At 44.7% G+C, this 22,300-nt stretch overlaps 1 protein-coding gene across 2 annotated transcripts in view; it reads left to right on the top strand.

The window, feature by feature from the left end:
• The window catches only part of TCF20 (transcription factor 20), a 99,795-nt gene that overhangs the window by 38,668 nt on the left and 38,827 nt on the right, over nucleotides 1-22,300 (top strand). For both annotated transcript variants that reach the window (XM_053586306.1, XM_053586305.1), the window contains exon 2: nucleotides 15,013-20,700. In XM_053586306.1, coding sequence (XP_053442281.1) covers nucleotides 15,049-20,700 — 5,652 coding nt within the window. In that variant the 5' untranslated portion in view covers nucleotides 15,013-15,048. The remainder of the gene's footprint in view (nucleotides 1-15,012; nucleotides 20,701-22,300) is intronic.

The following is a 22,300-nucleotide window of genomic DNA, read 5'->3' on the forward strand; positions in this document are numbered from 1 at the left end:
ACCTTCCCATTTTATCTCCACTCTACCTTTCCCAAGATCCAGTCATGCTAGCTGACGTCTCTACTTGGATGTCTAGTGGGCCTGTCAGATCAAGCATGTCTAAGTGAAGCACTCTCCATTCCCCTTCCCATTGTCATCTCTTCACAGGTGATGCCCTGTCTCAGTTGCTTCATAAGGGATGGTGCTAGAGTGTGAGCTCCTAAGCCCCCTGCCTGGCCTCAGATCCCATGACTGGCTTTGAGGCCTTGGGCAGCAACTCAATTGCTCCCTGCTTCATTGTCTCCATTTTAATAAAGTGGGGTTATCAGCTATATCTTCCTCATGGAATTACTGTGAATATCAAATGAATTTCCACCTGTGACAGACATGGAGAGTAACTGGCATGTGGCTGGTGCTCAGCTAGTTAGTGTTGGCGGCTGCTGTTTGTTACTGTTTTGTGTCCCTCACGTCCACTTCTGATCTCTGATCTCCTCATTAGCAATTTACATCGGCTCTCACTGCAAAATGTGTCCTTTATTGACCCCACATCAACACCCCACTCACCCATGTGGCTGGTAGCATCCCTTACCCCAACTACTAAAATAGCTTTTCATTAAGTCACTCCCTGCTCTGCCCTTAGTCTGTTTTCCAAAAAGCGGCCAGAGCAGCTGTTTGAGAAAACCAGAGCATGCCCCTCTGCCTCAAAACCCTCCAAAGACTTCTCATAAAATCCAAACTTCCTATGTGGCCCTTAACTTTTACAAGGCCTTTCACCAGTACTTCTCAAACAGTATGTATGTGTGACTTGCTGGTGACCTTGTTAACATGTGGAATCTGATTCTATGGGTCCTCAGGGCCTACGATTGTGTATCTCTAATGAACTCCCAGGTGACATCAGTGCTTTCCGATCCGTAGACCAAAGGAGACCATGGCCATTTGGGTCAAGCTTCCTTCCTGTGGCTGCATCTCCCTCCCTTCTCCCAGCACTGGACTTTTGCCATGTCAGCCACTTTGCTCCTCTCACCAAGCTTATTCCTGCCTCTGGCTCACACTCACCCCCTCGCCCCTTGCTTATCTATATTATCTATTCTGGTCACCTCATTTGGGTCTCCGTTCATACCTCCTCTAGGAGGCTGGCCTTAAATCCTACAGTAACCCCACCTCTGTCTCCTTAGTCTCCTTTACTTTTCTCTTTGAGCATTTCTTGGTTCTAGTGCATGTTTGTTGTTTTGTCTCTGCTGTTTTCATGGGACAGGGTGTTGGAATTTTGTGACAGTATTGTTCATAGTTATATCCCCAGCACCTAAAATCAGTGCCTAGAATGTAGTATATTTACTCAAATATATATTGAGTGACAAATACAGTACATATGTATTTGACACTCAATACATATTTGTATAGGTGCATTCCCTATTAGATGTGGGTTTCTTGAGAACAGGGTTCCTTGCTCCTTTTTTTTTTTGTATTTCCTGTGTTTAGTCTGAATCTTTACTCTGGTCCTTTCCTAGCCCTCCTCATCCTCATTGCTTCAGCCCTCAGTGTTAGCTATTGTTTGTCAGGCTATTCTGCAAGGGGCTTTCTATAAATCTTTTTTAATTTTTCTTTTTAAAAACTTTTACATAAGTAACACATGACTGTAGTCTCATTTTTACAAAATGAAACAAGTAAAAAGTTATCCTCTCCCTGAGTTACAATTTTGTTCTGTATCTTTGCCATCCATTTCTGGATTTATTCATTGTTTTTGAAGTTAACCAGCAACAATATAGAACTTTCTTTCAGAATCAGGGGCCATCTGGGCAGAACAGTGTAATCACCCTAACTACAGAGGCATTTCTCTTCTATGGTTAAGGAAACAATAATTTGCTGAAGATCTCCCCTGACTGTGAGCTGCAAAATCCAATTTGGATTGAATGTGTCTGGGTTCAAAGTCCATACACAGCCTTTCCACTACTCCATGCTGACAGGAGCCTTGGGGACTGAGGCAGGAGTGATTAATTCACTGGAGAAAGACTCCCCAAAGAAGGGGCGTTTGAGCAGGTCTTCACAGAAGAGTCTGGGTTAATCATATGATGTGAGGGGGCGAGTACACTAGCATGCCAGACGTGTATAACAGCTTGGGCAAAGACTTGGAGATCTTGGGGAGTAGAGCAAAGTCTGGTGTTATTGGAGCAGAAGGTATGAAGTCATGAGAGGTCAGGGGGACATTCTGTTTGTGTCAGAAGCTGAAGGGTCTTGTATTCCTTGCTGTGAACTCTGGTTCTTTTCTTGACTGGATAAGTGGGGAACCAGAATTTTGAGGTTTTTTGCAAAATACTTCAAACATACAGAAAAGTACAGAGACTAATAGCACCTGTAATACCCAGATGTCACATTTGCAGCCTCCTAAACATCTCCCCCCACCATCGCCCCACCTACTCTTCCAAATAACATGCTTTTTTCACTTAAGTTGTTATGAGATTTATCCTTACTCTCATACACACACAGCTAGAGAGCTGGTTTCAAAAGTTTTCCGTTATAAATTCAATGTATATATTTTAAAGCAAGGAAAAAGAAAAACCACACAGACAAACCTTGTCTTAAAAAATCACAGTTTTGGGCCAGGCATGTTGGTTCACACTTGTAATCCTAGCATTCTGGGAGGCCAAGGTGGTCGGATTGCTTGAGCTCACAAAACCAGCCTGAACAAGAGCGAGGCTCCCTCTCTAAAAGTAGCTGGGTGTTGTGGGAGTGCCTGTAGTCCCAGCTACTTGGGAGGCTAAGTCAAGAGGATTTCTTGAACTCAAGCATTTGATCACTCCACAGAGTGCAACAAAGTAAAACTCTTGTCTCAAAAAGAAGAAAAAAATCACAGTTTCCCAGACTGGTTTGCTCTGTCTCCCTGAGACTGAAGGCATATCCTGGCCTTCTGGTACAGTAAAGTATTACATGCTCGTACCTGGTACTTTGCCTATCCCTTAGGAAACCATTTTTCCAAGAAGCCCAGGTTCTATTTAATACAAAATAGTATGTAGATACCCAAAATTGAATGCCACCTTGGTCCCTAGGATTATTTAAGTGTTTGTGTTTTCTTCTAGAACTACTGTGCTTTTTTGTGGTGATGTTTAGCTCTTTAATTCACCGGAAAGTTTATTTTTACATTTTTTTTTTTTTTTACATTATTTTTATTTACTTATATGTCTTTTTTTCTTTTTTTTTGCCAGGGCTGGGTTTGAACCCATCACCTCTGGTATATGGGGCCAGCACCCTACTCCTTGAGCCACAGGAGCTGCCCCTGAAAGTTTATTTTTACAGACATCGCAAAGTGATGTCTAACACAAGTATTTTTCTCCCAGAAAGGTAGTTATGTTATTCTAACACTCATTGATTTAATTTTCTAAAAGTTTGATGTAGCATAGGGCAGGTATCTCCTGACTTTTCATGTTTTCCAAGCTTTCTTGACTAGTTTTACACAACCTCCTTAGATTTTCTTTGGATGAATTTTAGAATTAGTGTTATCAACACTTAATGAGAGTGTGCGTGCCATGAAAGCAGTGAGCTCCACAGCTGAGGAGGTGAGGGTTGTGAGGGCTGAGGCTAAAGAGCTGGGTTGATTACATTAGGCAGGCAGGCAAGTGTGTGCTGAGGATGATGGGAGCCAGGTTTCTTACTATCTGTGGGAAGAATACAGACAGAGAAAGATGGAAGGCTGCACAGAACTCTTGAGGTTTTTCGATTAGAGCTAGAGCTATCAGTGTGAACTCGTGGCTCTCACATACATTCCACATGTACAAAGTAGTTATAGGTATGGATGTTCATGTATGTACATAATATTTTTCTGGCAAGAAGCAGTGATGTCCAGCAGCAATGAGCAATCCTAGCGCCCAGAGCTTTATTTCTAAATATTCTGCTCTAAAAACAATCAGGTGTCCTTGGAGAAATGGCTGGTTCCAGGGGTTAGGACAGGGAAAGTAGTATAAGATGAATCTTGTTCCGGGAATGCTCAAAGACTAGAATGTGTCAAAAGGGCACGGAAGCCAGTTTGAAGAGGTTTCCACTGGCCAAATCTGGGACAATTTGAGTATCAAATAAATGAACTAATTAATGGGTAAGGAGGAAAGGTTCTAAACAGATGTGGAAAGCATGACAGATAAAGAGTGTCACCATTTGGCAATCACTATAGAGATGATTGATTTATGTGGGGATTCATCAATGGATCCTGACGGTGGGTGGATGCTTGATAAAGTACATTATATTGGCATAATCTCAAAATTTCTCCAACAAAATGCCAATTACAGAGAGGGAAATGAGGCCAGCCACTCTGGCTCATGCCTGTAATCCTGACACTCTGGGAGATGAGAGGATTGCTTGAGTTCAGATGCTCAAGACCAGACTGAGCAAGAGTGAGGCTCTGACTCTACTAAAAATAGAAAAATTAGCCGGATGTTATGATAGGTGCCCATAGTCCCAGCTACTCAGGAGACTGAGGCAGGAAGCTCGCTTGAACCCAGGAGTGAGAGGTTGCTGTGAGTTAGACTGATCCCATGGCACTCTAACCTGGGGCCTGGGCAACAGAGTGAGACTATCTCCAAAGGAGGCAAAAAAAAAAAAAAAAAAAGGACATTACAGTGAAGAAACCTGGTAAACATGGGCTTGACCAGATGAATATAGTTAATAATCATCATCAATGGTGGGTGGGTCTCCGTTGTGTGGTGCACTGGGAAGAACGCAGCGTCGTGTGTCTGTAGTTGCTCCCAGAAAGCATGACTGGAGTCTGGTTGTGAAGAAGGACTCAGACCCAGGGTCGTCCCACACATTCAAAAGACTGTACTCTGGCAGGGACATGGAAGTCAGGAAAGATTGAGGAACTCTTCCAGATTGACAGACTCTGGTGAGACATTCCTGGATAGGATCCTGGACCGCAAGGAAAAGGGACATTGTTGGGGCAGTTGACAAAATTCAAATGAGGTGTGTGGATTGGATTGATGGTATAGTATCAGTGTTGATTTCTTGATGTGTAGACTTTGTGTGTTGGTTATATAGGAGCATGTCCTTGTTTTTAGAAATATTCACAGAAGAATTCAGGAACAGTGAGGCTTCTTTTCTTCATCTTGTTCTCAGTGAAGCCAGGAAAAGGTGATGGAGCAAACGATATAAAGCAATGTCAGTTGGGGAATTTTGTTGAAAGGGATATCTGAGTACGTTGGACTGTTCTTGCACTTTTCTATACATTTGAAGCAATTTCAAAAAAAAATTTTTTTTAACGTCCTGTCAAGATTTTGACTGGAAAGCTATTACAGTTTTATAAACTAATATGTGGAGACTTACTTTGTAATAGTGGCCTTTATTAGTGAACTGTGTGTTTTTCTGGTTTATTTATTCTGTTTTGAATTCTCAGGTCCTTCAGTAAAGTTTAAAGTTTTCATCATAGAGCTTTTGCCCACTTCACTCACTTCTACTTTGGTAGTTGGTGTCTTGAATTTGAATTCAAAATTATATTTGAATGAATTATAAAATGAACACCTTTTTTTGCCTCTAAGTAGCAACATTAATTACTTCCTATGATTCTTTTGTCTTGAAGGTTTAGAAATTATGTTGCTTTAGGTAAGAGATAATATTCTGTGACATCCCAAAATCCCTTAAGTGCAGCAGTTAAGAAAAACCCTCAGAGCCCCAGCTACCCAAGAGATGCCACTGGCCCCACCCTTCTCCTGACCCCTTTTTGGAAACTGTTTGGCCTTGCTCATAGATGAGGTCATCTGAAGTGATGTTGGGATGTCCCTGTGAATATAAGACTGGTAGTCATTGAGTGGGAATGGGGCCCAGACTCCTTCAGTCTGGTCCAGGAGCAAATTTATGACACTCCATGCAGTTACAGAAGCATGCCATCAGTTGAATGCTAAAATTAGGCTTGCTCACTGTGGAGTTCAGCTGCTTTAGGCCTGATTCTGAGAAACACCTCTGAAAGTGTAACTCTGCGTACACTTACTTGGGCAACCTGGTGTCCAGCATCCTGTGTGGTCTTGGATCCAGGTCTCCTACAGCAGAGATTCTGTCTGGCAAGTTCCTCCCTCTTCCATGTGTCTCTGGGCTTCTGGGGTTTCCTATGCCTCCTTTTTTTCAGCCCTTGGGCAGCACAGCACTTTACTCTCAGTAGGAACAGATAGAATAAAGATGCTGTTGAGGTAGTGTAAAGGGTATAATTTTTAAAGTGATGAATCTCTAATGTAAATAGAATTGAAACATTAATGTAAATAGAAATGAAAAGGGAAAAAAATACATCTACCATCTTGCCACAGTGGATAGTCAAAAGATTTTCATTTTTCTTTGTCATTTCCTTTGGCCCAGGACTAAATGAATGCCTGTTTCAAGAGAGTTGTAATCGTATCACAGGTATGAGTTTATAGGCTGCTATATTTGATGTTATATAATAAGCATTTTTCATAGTGCAAGAATCGTTGCAATATATATATATATATATATTTTTTTTTTTTTTTTTTTTTTTTTACTGTAGCGAGGATTACTATCAAACTCCACTCATTGGGCCAGAGACCATTGTGGTATTAGTGAAAAACTTGCCTCTCATGTAGCACACTACTTTGCAATTATTTTTAATGATTACGTGCTATTTCTCTGAGTGGATATGACATAATTTGCTTAATCATTTTCAAGTGTTTGAGGTTGCCAATTTTTTCCTTCTAATTATCACTGAAATAAAGTTGTTGGTATTTTTGTTTTTCATTTGGTTGTTCTGGGATTTTATTAACAATTTACTTTTGTGGGCAGCGCCTGTGCCTCAGTGGGTAGGGCGCTGACTGTACTGAGGGTAGTGGGTTCAAACCCAGCCCTGGCCAAACTGCAACAAAAAAATAGCCAGGCATTGTGGCAGGCGCCTGTAGTCCCAGCTACTCAGGAGGCTGAGGCAAGAGAATCACCTAAACCCAGGAGTTGGAAGTTGCTGTGAGCTTTGATGCCATGGCACTCTACCAAGGGTGATAAAGTAAGACTGTCTCTACCAAAAAAAAAAAATAATAATAATAATAAAATAAATAAAAATAAAATATAAAACAATTCACTTTTGCAAAGAGTCAAGATAATTTATGCTACCTTTTTTTTTTTTTTTTTTTACCAGTTCAGTCTAACTTCAGATGGGATATCGTCTAATCTTAAATTTTGGGAAATTTAGTAGCTAAAATTTGTGCTCCCATGTTTTCTGTGCATGTACATGATCATAGTTGAAAGTGGAGATATTTCTTAACAGCTCACATAGCTAATATAATACAGGTTTTGACCCTCAGAGAGCAAACTTTGTATATCTGTAGCATTCTGGTGGGTTTATTTAGACAATGAACTGTCTTGTGAATTCTGATGGAGTTGGTTCCTTAAGTTGATTTCAGGCTCCATTCTGGGCTCCCAAGCAGTCAGGGAACAGGCCAGAACCCTCAGCACATCACCTTATTCTAAAGGCCTAATTATACTCAGAAAAATCTAGGTTTTGCCTATGTGCAAATAGGACATAGAATATGAAATATCAAATGAAGTCACTGGGCAGGTCTGTGTGCCTGGTGTATTTAGGAAAATCCCACATACGTGCACACATAAAATAAATGATTCGGATCTATTTAGGTATAAGTAGTCAGCTCAGTTTTAGCAAACTTTGAGATTCTTTTCATGCTTCCTGGTCTGTGAGAGTAGCAACACTGTCTTGCTGCTGGTTCAAGGAAGGCTTTTGCTGAAAGTATAGACTAGGTCTGGGGTGGGCGTTTCATATTCCCCCTCTTTGTTTACTGTGTTTGCTCTTTTAATTTTCTGTGAGTCTCCATTTATGAAAAGGAGTACCAACACTTCTTAGGTCATGGTGAGGATTAAATATATTAACATTTTTGTAAAGCACCTGTAGAGTGTGTGGCTTGTATTAGGCATGCAGTAAATAAGCAATAACTACAGGTACAGGTCTGACACAAGTTTCAGGATTTTCAAAATCATGAATTTGAGTGTTTCTTGCTCAGTATGGTAAAGGAAAGGATCACGTGTTTTAGGGTCAAAAGAATGAAGAGTTGGCTTGGCACCCTAGCACAGGGGTTACAGCACCAGCCACATGCACTGAGGCTGGCAGGTTGGAGCCCGGCCTGGGCCAGCTAAACAACAATGATAACTGCAACAAGAAAATACTGGATGTTGTGACAGGTGCCTGTAGTCCCAGCTACTTGCAAGGCTGAGGCAAGAGACTCACTTAATCCCAAGAGTTTGAGGTTGCTGTGAGCTGTGATGCCATGGCACTCTACCAAGTGCAACATAGTGAGACTCTGTTTCAGAAAAAAAAAAGAAGAAGAAGAAGAAGAGTTACAGAATATCAGCTCAGATCACTTGTGCCCAGAGTTTGAGGCTACAGTGATCTGTGATGGTGCCACTGCACTCCAGCCTGGGCAACAGAGTGAGACACTGTTTACAAAACAAATGAAACAAAAAACCCCAGCTCTGCCTTGTTCTAATAGATTGATTTTTGAAAATTACATAATTTACCTAGGTTTTTTCCCCCATTCATTCATTAATTGCAATATGTAAAACCACACGGTGCCTGATACATAGAAGTTGCTTAATAAATGGTAATTATTACATCAGTAATACATACCTCCAATGCTGGTTAAAGGTAAATGCACCTTACTGAGGTAAATTCAACACATTGTCTGCTTTAAGGAAGATTTGTGGAAAAGATCACATTTTAAGAGCTCTTCAGATTCTGAGGGCCATATGACCTGACATGACAAGAAGAAATTTATAGACCTACGGATGCTTCAGAGAAAGTTCCAAGTTGAGACCAACGTGAGAGGGTAGAGAGGAACAGAAACTGTCTAGGGAAGATTACAGAAGGCAGGTGAAGAAAAGAAGATGCTGGGAAAGAAAACTTCCAGAGGTGTCATTCTAGCCAAGGATGAGAACAATGAGGAGGAGGGAACCAGAAAGGGAAAATACAGGGAGGAGCAGTGTCATGATTTGGTGACATTGTGAGTACAGAGTGTTAAAGAGATGAGCTTGGAGTTGTTCTAAAGCTTCGTGCTTGGGATGATTGTGGTTTTCCTTGAGGATGGAAAGTTGGGTCAGTTGGTGAAAGAACCACATTATCTTTGTCAATGAAAATGATTTGGTGTCTGCCTATGAATAAATGTTTTATCATCTTTATAGACATTACCGTGGAACTTCCATAGCTGACCAGCTCCCTACATTGACCACCTCCTTGAGTGGACTTAATTTTCATGAAAAGGACATGCACCACATGTGCATATCGGTACAGTAGGCCTGGTTCCTTATGTGGACCACCTCCATATATGTCAACCAGTTTGTTAAAGACCCTTGGGTGTCAACTTACAGACGTTATATAAATAACAGCCATGAGCGGCACTGCCCAAAGTCCTTATATGCAGAAGTGACTGCCCACTGCCAACTAGGAAGGGGGCTGGGCCTTGTCTAAAACCTTGGCTGTAGGATTAGTCAGTCCATGAGAGACCCCACCTCATCCCTGGTGTTCAGAGCCCAGCGCCTGATTATTACTCTGTAGTATTCCATCCAACTTTGAACCCAGGAATTTCTGACTTTGCTGCAGCTTAACTGTGTGTTTTGTCTGACTTTTCTAGGTGTTTTGTTGAGCAAAGATTTTTAGTCCCTGTTGTATGCCATGTTGCATGAAATAGAAGTCTCTTACTCCCCAAGTGATAATAGTCTATCCTGAAATTATAGGAGTACGAGAAAAACTGTATCAGTCAGGGTCCCAGTAGAAAACAGATGGCATGCTGGATGGCTAGCTTTCTATTCTAGGCATGAAGTGTTTTGATATAGGAATTAAAGCTTCATCCACCCTTTATAAGAACTGTACCAAAAAGGTCAAGCAAGTTGCTCCCAGTCTCCAACTGAAGCACCACAGTGTGGTCCTCAAGAACCCATGTGTGCTGTAAATCCCTCCAGAGAATGAGTTATCAATCTCTCCTTCCTTCTACCTTTCAAATCTCTTTTGTGCTTCCCTTTGCAAACTCTAACCCAGAACCATGCTGGGATGTTAGTTCTGAGCTTTTGATCTGTAGAAGACAGCCAAGAAAGAGAGTGATCACAGGCGCCGAGTTAACAGCACCGCTGAAGATGAATAAAAGGACTGTGGTCAGTGGGTGAGTAGGGCACCGGCCCCATATACCGAGGGTGGTGGGTTCAAACCTGGCCCTGGCCAAACTGCAACAAAACAATAACTAGGCATTGTGGCGGGTGCCTGTAGTCCCAGCTGCTCGGGAGGCTGAGACAAGAGAATCGCGTAAGCCCAAGAGCTGGAGGTTGCTGTGAGCCATGTGACTCCCTGGCACTCTATCGAGGGCAGTACAGTGAGATTCTGTCTCTACAAGAAAAAAAAAAAGGACTGTTGTCAGGCGGCGCCTGTGGCTCAGTGAGTAGGGCGCCGGCCCCATATACTGAGGGTGGCGGGTTCAAACCCGGCCCTGGCCAAACTGCAACAGAAAATAGCCAGACGTTGTGGCAAAGCACCTGTAGTCCCAGCTACTCGGGAGGCTGAGGCAGGAGAATCGCCTAAGCCCAAGAGCTTCTAAGTTGCTGTGAGCTGTGATGTCACTGCACTCTACCGAGGGCAATAGAGTGTGACTCTGTCTCTAAAAAAAAAAAAAAAAAGAGCAGGGTTTGGGGAAACCAACAAGGAACATGGAGTCTTCTGGGTTGGCAATTACCTCTTAGGCCCGAAGGGCAGAGAAAGTGGTTCCTGGAGCTTGGAGAAAGTAGCTAAATGTCCATATTCCCTGGCATAGTTGTAGCTATTGTCGGAAGGTCTCAGCCAGCCTCAGTGGGAGCCAGGAGAGTCAGTTCTTCTGCCTCTTACCAGCCAAACTGGGCCAAAAGCCAGAGGGTGGCAAAACCTGTCAACAGTCCCTCCAAGTGCCCCTTCCAGGGCGTAGAGTAATGTGGAAATGGATGAGGAGTAGGCCGGGGACAAACAATATCCCACACCAGGGGCTGTAACTAAACACATGTATGTTAATGTCTTGAGGATTTAAAGGTGAGAAGTGAAAGAGGACCAAGATGCTAGAAGAGAGGAAACTTTCTTGAAGACATTTTGATCCTTTGGGGAGAAAAGAATAGACTCGGGAGTGGGATGATGTGGACATGTGGAGGAAGGAAGCACAAACCAAGCTGAGGTAGGTTTTCTGTTAAGACAGCAAGGTGGTCAGCCCTCCAATATGATAGAGAATGCAGCTGCAGCTAGGAGACAGTGGTTAAAACTGAGGTAAACATGTGGACTCTGGATTGTATAGGGCTGAAGTTCTGGCCCTTGCTGGCACTCCTCCACAGCTCTTCCAAAACCATTTGGGAAGTTAGAAATGTGTGAGAAAAACAGGAAAGGGAAAGTCAGGATGGAAAGTACATTAGTAAACATCTTTTTCAGAGTATGTATGCAAGTTTCTGTGGGCGACTTAATTCCTTTGGAGTGTCATATTTTCTTTACTGCATATTTGTATTTATTTAAATGAAGGAATTCAGACATCTTTTGGTATTTGTTAATCACAACACTTTAAAACAGGCTGTACAGGCAGGCACTGTCCTAGCACTCAGGGAGGCCAAGGCAGGTGGATTGCTTGAGCTCAAGAGTTCAAGACCAGCCTGAGCAAGATTGAAACCCCAGTCTCTAAAAATAGCTGGGAGTTGTGGCAGGCGCCTGTAGTCTCAGCTACTTGGGAGGTTGTGGCAAGAGAATCACTTGAGCCCAAGAGTTTGAGGTTGCTGTGAGCTATGCGCCATGGCATTCTACCAAGGGTGAAAAAGTGAGGCTCTGTCTCAGAAAAATGAAAAAATAAAATAAAATAAAAAGACTATGCTGGCTGGGCACGGTAGCTAACACCTGTAAGCCCAGCACTTTGGAAGACCAAGGCAGGAAGATCACTTGAGGCCAGGAATTCAAGACCAACCTGGGCAACATAGTGAGACTTTGGGCCTACAAAAACACTTTTTTTTTTTTTTTTTTTGGCCGGGGCTGGGTTTGAACCCGCCACTGCTGGCATATGGGACCGGCACCCTACTCCTTGAGCCACAGGCGCCACCCAAAAAAAAAACACTTGTAAAAAAAAATTAGCCAGCCCAGGCGCAGCGCTCACACCTATGATCCCAGCACTTGGGTGGCCGAGGTGGTTGGATGCCTGACCTCACGGGTTTAAGACCAGCCTGAGCCAGAGCAAGACCTCATCTCTAAAAATAGCCAGGCATTGTGGCGGGCTCCTGTAGTCCCAGCTACTTGGGAGGCTGAGGCAAGAGAATTGCTTAAGCCCAGGAGTTTGAAGTTGCTATGAGCTATGATGCCATAGCACTCTACTGGGGATGACAAAAGTGAGACTCTGTCTCTAAAAAAAAAGCCAGGCGTGGTGATGTGTACCTGTAGTCCTAGCTATTCAGGAGGCTAAGGTGGGAGGATTGCATGAACCCAGGAGTTCCAGGCTGCAGTGAGCTATGATTATACCACCATACTCCAATGTGGGCCACAGAATGAGACCCTGTCTCTAAACTTAAAATTAGGGGCCTGGAGCAAGGTGGCTCATGCCTGTAATCACAGCACTGGGAGACCAAGGCAGGAAGAACACTTGAGGCCAGGAGTTCAAGACCATCCTGGGCAACATAGCGAGACCCCATCTCTATAAAATGAAAAACTAAAAAATTGTTTTTAAATTATAATTGATTACACTGATGCTTTTTCAAAAACAATAGGATAGTATTGGAATTGTTAGCCTGTTTTATATACTAATGGTAAAATTACAATTTAAGGTTTCCTTTCCTTTTTTTTTTTGAGCCAAATGTCGCCCTTGGTAGAGTGCTGTGGCATCACAGCTCACAGCAACCTCCAACTCTTGGGCTTAAGTGATTCTCTTGCATCAGGCTCTGAAGTAGCTGGGACTGCAGGTGCTCACTACAACACCTGGCTATTTTTTGGTTGTAGTTGTCACTGTTGTTTGGCAGGCCCGGGCTGGGTTCAAACCCACCAGCTCCAGTGTATGTGGCTGGCGCCCTAGCCGCTGAACTACAGGCACCAAGCCAGGTTTATATTTTCTATTGCTGATATATATTACTTGGTTTTTCTAATTGCTTCACTTGGAATTCCTAAAAAAGAAACTTGCAACCACCTGGTACTCAAATACTTCATGTATACTGAAAATACTTAGCTTGACTAGTGCCCTGTAGGAGGTATTTGGCTGTGATTTTTTTTTTTTTTCTTCTAGTTCATAAACTATAACAATAGGAAGAGGGGTATTATCCGGGGTAGGGACTCTACAGGGAAGGGCTGAGAATAGACCTGAGAAGGAAGGTTCTCATATCTGTCTTGTCTATCTGGAGACAGAGCTCTCAGTAGGCAGGCAGCCTGAGGCCTGATGTGCTGACGTGTAAAGTGGTCTTTAGCTCTTCGTGGCTCCTATTTAGGAAAAATATGGAACAAGTGGCAACACTGTTTATCCACTCAGAAGCCTGATTTTATTTCCAGAAGGATTAATTAAACAACATGTAAAGTATTTATTTATATAGAGAGAGCATCTCTTGAGGAAGCTTTTCATTAGTTTAAACTGCCAGATTTAGTGTTTTTGTTCAGTTTAGCCCCATTCTGCCTTGTTTTCATCTGGAGAAGGCTGCTAGCATGGAGAACTAGAGCAGAAAGAAGTACGCCACAAACTGGAGACAAGCATGTGTGGGCAGAGCTGTTCTTGAAAGCCCTAGAAATGATGAAGGAGGTGAAGAACCAGCTGGAACAGCATGAAGGTTCTTGTGAGAGGGCCACAGAGAGGGGCCGACCTATAAGTATTGCTGGTAGCCACCCACTCACTTTCAAGGCTGAACTTTAGTGGGACAAGTGCCATCTGTACTGACTGTGTGAAGATCCTCTGAGCAGTTTGGTGTTAAGAACATGGCTTATGGGGCCAGGGGCAGTGGCTCACTCCTGTAATCCTAGCACTCTGGGAGGCTGAGGCAGGTGCATGGCCTGAACTCACAGGTTTGAGACCAGCCTGAGCCAGAGCGAGACCTTGTCTCTAAAAATAGCTGGGCATTGTGGTGGGCACCTGTAGTCCCAGCTACTTGGGAGACTGAGGCAAAAGAATCGCCTGAGCCCAAGAGTTTGAGGTTGCCGTGAGCTATGATGCCACGACACTCTACCAAGAGCGACAAACTGAGACTTTGTCTCCAAAAAGAAAAAGAACATGGCCCGTGGGGGTTGCTGTGCCAGGCCCTTGGCCCTGCTGCATGGAATGTTGTGAGCTCTGCATCCATTTCATCTGTAAAATGAGTATCTGGAAGAATAGTCACTGCTACTCATTTTAAGTCTAGCCCTTTGAACTTGGTAATTGAGGGTGGATGGTAGAAAGGGGTTCCTGGGACATAATGTGTGAAGAAGAGATTGACTCCAAAGTTTGTGTGGATGCCTACCTATAGCATAAGGACCCCATTGGTAAGGGTTAAGTGTCCTGGGATCACTAGTCATTACATTAAGTCTGTAATAATGTAGCTTTGGACATAAGGAACTGGCTTCCGTGTCGGGTGGGAATGGGCAGCCAGTAGAGTAACAGCCTCATTGTTATTTGAGACTCTCAGCTCAGTGGTCAGTCTAGTACATGACAGGGAAGAAATGAAAGTGGTTTTTCTCACCTGTACCATAACTGGAAGAGTTATTAAAAATTGCTGTCTTTCATTTACAGTAATGACACAGGCCCATATTTTAACTCAGTTTAGTTTTGAGAGATCATTTGTCTAATTATAAAGTTTTTACTATATTGAATTTGTATACACCCAGAGTGTTTGTCTTCATTCTACCAAAGACTCCTACTTCACCCTGGGCCATTTCTGCATATTTGCATTTTAAGAAATAGACAAGATGAAAAATAAAAAGGAGATGAAATTCAAACCAGTCAGCTTCATCTGGTTATCTGAATTATCTTATCCCTTCTAGACCATCCCCATCATCTAGACTTGATTTTGATTGTGCTCCAGAGGTACATGTCTAATGCTCCCCCCCCCAACCTTTTTTTCTATTTCTAGGAGGGCTGTTGGCCTGCTTCTGTGCTGTTGAACAGTATGCAGTCCTTTCGAGAGCAAAGCAGTTACCACGGAAACCAGCAGAGCTACCCACAGGAGGTACACAGCTCATCTCGGATAGAAGAGTTCAGCCCTCGTCAGGCCCAGATGTTCCAGAATTTTGGGGGTACAGGTGGTGGTAGTGGCAGCAGTGGCAGTGGTGGTGGACGACGAGGAGCAGCAGCTGCTGCTGCAGCAATGGCTAGTGAAACCTCTGGCCACCAAGGTTACCAGGGTTTCAGGAAAGAGACTGGAGATTTTTACTACATGGCAGGCAACAAAGACCATGTGGCTACAGGAACCCCACAGCCTCCTCAGCGAAGGCCTTCTGGGCCTGTGCAGAGCTATGGACCCCCCCAGGGAAGCAGCTTTGGCAATCAGTATGGGAGTGAAGGTCATGTGGGCCAATTTCAAGCACAGCACTCTGCTCTTGGTGGTGTTTCTCATTATCAGCAGGATTACACAGGGCCTTTCTCTCCAGGGAGTGCTCAGTACCAACAACAGGCTTCTAGCCAGCAGCAGCAGCAGCAGCAGCAAGTACAGCAGTTGAGACAACAGCTTTACCAATCCCATCAGCCTCTACCACAAGCTGCAGGGCAGCCAGCATCCAGCTCATCCCATCTCCAGCCAATGCAGCGGCCCTCAACTCTGCCATCCTCTGCTGCTGGTTACCAATTAAGAGTGGGTCAGTTTGGCCAACACTACCAGTCTTCTGCTGCTGCTTCCTCCTCCTCCTCCTTCCCTTCACCACAGCGTTTTAGTCAGTCTGGACAGAGCTATGATGGCAGTTACAGTGTGAATGCTGGATCTCAGTATGAAGGACATAATGTGGGTTCTAATGCACAGGCTTATGGCACACAGTCGAATTTTAGCTACCAACCTCAATCCGTGAAGAATTTTGAACAGGCAAAGATTACACAAGGGACCCAGCAGGGGCAGCAGCAGCAGCAGCAGCAGCAACAGCAACATCCCCCTCAGCACGTGATGCAGTATCCCAACGCTGCCACCAAGCTGCCCCTGCAAAGCCAGGTGGGGCAGTATAGCCAGCCCGAGGTTCCTGTGAGGTCCCCCATGCAGTTTCACCAGAACTTCAGCCCCATTTCTAACCCTTCCCCAGCTGCCTCTGTGGTTCAGTCTCCAAGCTGTAGCTCTACCCCATCTCCTCTAATGCAGAGTGGGGAGAATCTCCAGTGTGGGCAAGGCAGTGTGCCCATGGGTTCTAGAAACAGAATTTTACAGTTAATGCCACAACTCAGTCCAACCCCATCAATGCTGCCCAGTCCTAATTCTCATGCTGCAGGCTTCAAAGGATTCGGACTAGAAGGGGTGCCAGAAAAGCGACTGACAGATCCTGGGTTGAGTAGTTTGAGTGCCTTGAGTACTCAAGTGGCCAATCTCCCTAATACTGTCCAGCACATGTTACTTTCTGATGCCCTGACTCCTCAGAAGAAGACCTCCAAGAGGCCCTCATCTTCCAAGAAAGCAGATAGCTGCACAAACTCTGAAGGCTCCTCACAGCCTGAAGAACAGCTGAAGTCTCCTATGGCAGAGTCACTGGATGGGGGCTGCTCCAGCAGTTCAGAGGACCAAGGTGAGAGAGTGCGGCAGTTGAGTGGCCAGAGCACTAGCTCTGACACCACTTATAAAGGTGGAACCTCAGAGAAAGCCGCCTCCTCCCCAGCACCAGGTGCTCAGAATGAACCCCCCAGACTCAGCACTAGTCCCACAGCAAGAGAAGAGGCTACCTCGCCAGGTGCTAAGGACACACCGTCATCATCAGAGGGGAACCCAAAAGTCAATGAGAAGACAGTTGGGGTGATTGTCTCCCGAGAAGCCATGACAAGTCGGGTAGAAAAGCCTGGTGGACAAGATAAAGGCTCCCAAGAAGATGATCCTGCGGCCACTCAAAGGCCGCCTAGCAATGGTGGGGCAAAGGAAGCCAGCCACGCATCACTTCCACAGCCAGAGCCTCCAGGAGGAGGAAATAAAGGAAATAAGAACGGAGATAACAACTCCAACCATAATGGAGAGGGAAATGGCCCGAGTGGCCACTCCACAGTTGGCCCTGGTTTTACAGGAAGGACTGAGCCTAGCAAATCTCCTGGAAGCCTGCGCTATAGTTACAAAGATAGTTTTGGGTCAGCTGTGGCACGAAATGTCAGTGGCTTTCCTCAGTATCCTACAGGGCAAGAAAAGGGGGATTTCACTGGCCATGGAGAACGAAAGGGTAGAAATGAGAAGTTCCCAAGCCTCCTTCAAGAAGTGCTCCAGGGTTACCATCACCACCCTGACAGGAGATATTCCAGGAGTGCTCAGGAGCATCAGGGGATGGCTAGTGGCCTAGAAGGAACCACAAGGCCCAATGTCTTAGTGAGTCAAACCAATGAATTAGCTAGCAGGGGTCTTCTGAACAAAAGCATTGGATCCCTCTTAGAAAACCCACACTGGGGCCCCTGGGAAAGGAAATCAAGCAGCACAGCTTCTGAAATGAAACAGATCAATTTGGCTGACTATCCAATTCCCAGAAAGTTTGAAATAGAACCTCAGTCATCAGCTCATGAGCCTGGGGGTTCCCTCTCTGAAAGAAGATCAGTGATCTGCGATATTTCTCCACTAAGACAGATTGTCAGGGACCCGGGGGCTCACTCACTAGGACACATGGGTGCCGATGCCAGAATTGGGAGGAATGAACGTCTCAATCCAAGTTTAAGTCAGTCAGTCATTCTTCCAGGTGGGTTGGTGTCCATGGAAACAAAGCTGAAATCCCAGAGCGGGCAGATAAAAGAGGAAGACTTTGAACAATCCAAATTACAAGCTAGTTTCAACAGCAAGAAATCTGGAGACCACTGCCATCCAACTAGCATCAAGCATGAGTCTTACCGTGGTAATGCCAGCCCTGGAGCAGCAGCCCATGATTCCCTTTCAGACTATGGCCCACAAGACAGCAGACCCACACCAATGCGGCGGGTCCCTGGCAGAGTTGGTGGTCGAGAGGGCTTGAGGGGTCGGTCCCCTTCTCAGTATCATGACTTTGCAGAAAAGTTGAAGATGTCTCCTGGGAGAAGCAGAGGCCCAGGGGGAGACCCTCATCACATGAATCCGCATATGACCTTTTCAGAGCGGGCCAACAGAAGTTCCTTACACACTCCCTTTTCTCCCAACTCAGAAAGCCTGGCCTCTGCCTATCACACAAACACTCGGGCTCATGCTTATGGGGACCCTAATGCAGGTTTGAATTCTCAACTCCATTATAAGAGGCAGATATACCAACAGCAGCAGGAGGAGTATAAAGACTGGAGCAGCACTTCTGCCCAGGGAGTGATTGCTGCAGCACAGCACAGGCAGGAGGGGCTCCGGAAGAGCCCAAGGCAGCAGCAGTTTCTTGACAGAGTACGGAGCCCTCTGAAAAATGACAAAGATGGTATGATGTATGGCCCGCCAGTGGGGACTTACCATGACCCCAGCACTCAGGAGGCGGGGCGCTGCCTCATGTCAAGTGACGGTCTGCCTAACAAGAGCATGGAATTAAAGCATAGCTCCCAGAAGTTACAACAGGAATCTTGTTGGGATCTTTCTCGGCAAACTTCTCCAGCCAAAAGCAGTGGTCCTCCAGGAATGTCCAGTCAAAAAAGGTATGGGCCACCCCATGAGACTGATGGACATGGACTAGCTGAGTCTACACAGTCCTCCAAACCCAGTAATGTTATGCTAAGGCTTCCAGGCCAAGAGGATCATTCTTCTCAAAACCCCCTAATCATGAGGAGGCGTGTTCGTTCTTTTATCTCTCCTATTCCCAGTAAGAGACAGTCACAAGATATAAAGAACAGCAACACTGATGATAGGGGGCGCCTCCTTCACTCATCAAAAGAAGGCCCAGAGAAGTCATTCAATTCCTATGCCCACCTCTCTCATAGTCAAGATATCAAGTCTGTCCCTAAGAGAGATTCCTCCAAGGACTTTCCAAGTCCAGATAATAGAAACTGCCCTGCTGTTACCCTCACAAGCCCTGCTAAAACCAAAATACTGCCCCCACGGAAAGGACGGGGATTGAAATTGGAAGCTATAGTTCAGAAGATCACATCCCCAAATATTAGGAGGAGTGCATCCTCCAATAGTGCGGAGGCTGGGGGAGACACGGTTACACTTGATGACATCCTGTCTTTAAAGAGCGGTCCTCCAGAAGGTGGAAGCATTGCTGTTCAGGATGCTGAGATGGAGAAGAGAAAAGGTGAAGTAGTATCTGACTTAGCTGGTCCAACAAACAAAGAATTGAACATTGAGAAACCTCTTGCAAGGTCTTCAGAAGAGTGGCGTAGCGGTGGGGATGACAAAGTAAAGACAGAGACACATCCAGAAACAGTTACTACTGGAAAGGACCCCCCTGGTGTTGTGTCATGTGCAACCTCACAAAAGCCTGGTAGTAACCAAGGGAGACCAGATGGTTCCTTGGGTGGAACAGCACCTTTAATCTTTCCTGACTCAAAGAATGTACCTCCAGTGGGCATACTGGCCCCTGAGGCAAACCCCAAGGCTGAAGAGAAAGAGAACGATACAGCTACAATTTCACCCAAACAAGAGGGTTTCCCCCCAAAGGGATATTTCCCATCAGGAAAGAAGAAGGGTAGACCCATTGGTAGTGTGAATAAGCAAAAGAAACAACAGCAGCCGCCGCCTCCACTCCCTCAGCCCCCCCAAATACCAGAAGGTTCTGCAGATGGAGAGCCAAAGCCAAAAAAGCAGAGGCAAAGGAGGGAGAGAAGAAAGCCTGGGGCCCAGCCAAGGAAGCGAAAAACCAAGCAAGCAGTTCCCATCGTAGAACCCCAGGAACCGGAGATCAAACTGAAGTATGCCACCCAGCCACTGGATAAAACTGATGCCAAGAACAAGTCTTTTTTCCCTTATATTCATGTAGTAAATAAGTGTGAACTTGGAGCCGTTTGTACAATCATCAATGCGGAAGAAGAAGAACAAACCAAATTGGTGAGGGGTCGAAAGGGTCAGAGGTCACTGACCCCTCCACCCAGTAGCACTGAAAGCAAGGCACTCCCAGCTTCATCCTTCATGCTGCAGGGACCTGTTGTGACAGAGTCTTCTGTTATGGGGCACCTGGTTTGCTGTCTATGTGGCAAGTGGGCCAGTTACCGGAATATGGGTGACCTTTTTGGACCCTTTTATCCTCAAGATTATGCAGCCACTCTCCCGAAGAATCCGCCTCCTAAGAGAGCCTCGGAAATGCAGAGCAAAGTTAAGGTACGGCACAAAAGTGCTTCTAACGGCTCCAAGACGGACACTGAGGAGGAAGAGGAACAGCAGCAGCAGAAGGAGCAGAGGAGCCTGGCCACACACCCTAGGTTTAAGCGGCGCCACCGCTCAGAAGACTGTGGCGGAGGCCCCCGGTCCTTGTCCAGAGGGCTCCCTTGTAAAAAAGCAGCCGCTGAGGGCAGCAGCGAAAAGACTGCTTTGGACTCAAAGCCCTCTGTGCCCACCACATCAGAAGGTGGCCCCGAGCTGGAGTTACAAATCCCTGAACTACCTCTTGACAGCAATGAATTTTGGGTCCATGAGGGTTGTATTCTCTGGGCCAATGGAATCTACCTGGTTTGTGGCAGGCTCTATGGCCTGCAGGAAGCGCTGGAAATAGCCAGAGAAATGGTGAGTAAGAGAAATTTCTTATCAGCTTGACAGTTTTGTTACTTCTTTTTGATTCCATTTGTTCCATCTTTTTATTCTTATATATCAACAGGATTATTCCTCTGAGGTAAAGGCACTAATCTTGAATGATAGAAAATGAGATAGGTAATTTGGAAGATTTGCTTAACTTTTACTTTCATCAGTAATACATGTCCATAGATTACAAAGTAATACCCATTTATAAAGCTTTTTAAGAAACAAAGGTCCCTCACTCTCCTCCAGCCTGTTTCCTGCTTCTAAGAAGACTTTCACTCTCAACAGGCAACTTTTCAAAAGTTGTTTCCATTGCTAGTTTCTTCTCTTTCTGAATAATTTTAGTGTGGTGTTGTTTTTTTTTTTTTTTTTTTTTTTGAGACAGAGCCTCAAGCTGTCACAGCAACCTCCAACTCCTGGGCTCAAGCGATTCTCCTGCCTCCGCCTTCCAAGTAGCTGGGACTATAGGCACCTGTCACAACACCTGGCTATTTTTTGGTTGCAGCCGTCATTGTTCTTTGGCGGGCCCAGGCTGGATTTGAACCCGCCAGCTCAGGTGTATGTGGCTGGCACCTTAGCCGTTTGAGCCATAGGCACCAAGCCATAATTTTAGCTTTTATTACTATTGATATTACTTATTGATCTTCTTATCATTTTTCATTTTTTGAAATCTATACTCATAAAGTATACTGTGATTATATTTCCTTCTAAAATATTTTATTTCTCTAGGATCACTAATTCATGTTGTCATTTGCTTTTTAGTTTCTTGGGCCACACATCTTTCTGCTCCACATTTTCCAGTTTGGGTTATTTATTCCTCAGGTCCATTTAATAGCTCTTACCTTGGGCCAGCTCATGGTCCACATCATTTCCTTCTCCTCTATTGACTGTTTCCTGAATCCCATGTCTTCCCTTTCTTAAAGTGGGCCTTCATTTAATAGAGCACATCACGAGAAAAAGTGCATTGAGGGGCAAAAGGATTGAGATCGTCTATATCTAAATATATCTTTATCTCTCTCTCATGCTTCACTGGAAGTCACCTTGGTATGGAATTCTAGATTTGAAGTAATTTTCTCACACTATCTTGAAGTCACTATTCCTGATCTGTCATCTAGCTTCCAGTGTTTGAGAAGACTGGAGCTGTTCTGGGGCAGCGCCTGTGGCTCAAAGGAATAGGGCGCCGGCCCCATATACCGGAGGTGGTGGGTTCAAACCCAGCTCCAGCCAAAAAAAAAAAAAATGACTAGAGCTGTTCTGATTTTTCAGTCCTTTATTTGTTTTCTGTTTTCCTCCTCTGGAAAGTTTGAGGATCTTCTCGTTTTCCCTCAGGTTCTGAGATATCAACATGGTAAGTCTCAAGGAGGTTTCTTCATTCATTGTGCTAGCTGCTCCATGAAATCTTCCCGTCTATAAACAGACATTTTTCAGTTCAGGAAATTCGTCATGTATTTGTCATTTGATAATGTTTTTCCCTCTGTTTTCTCTACTTACTGTTAATAAGTTAATGTATCTCCAGGATTGCTTTCTGGCTTTTTATCTTTTTTCCTCTGTTCTCTTCGTCTTTTTGTTCTGATTTCTCCATGCTTTC

This window comes from Nycticebus coucang, chromosome 3 (genome assembly GCF_027406575.1).
Source record: "Nycticebus coucang isolate mNycCou1 chromosome 3, mNycCou1.pri, whole genome shotgun sequence".
In the NCBI taxonomy this organism is placed as follows: Eukaryota; Metazoa; Chordata; class Mammalia; order Primates; family Lorisidae; genus Nycticebus; species Nycticebus coucang.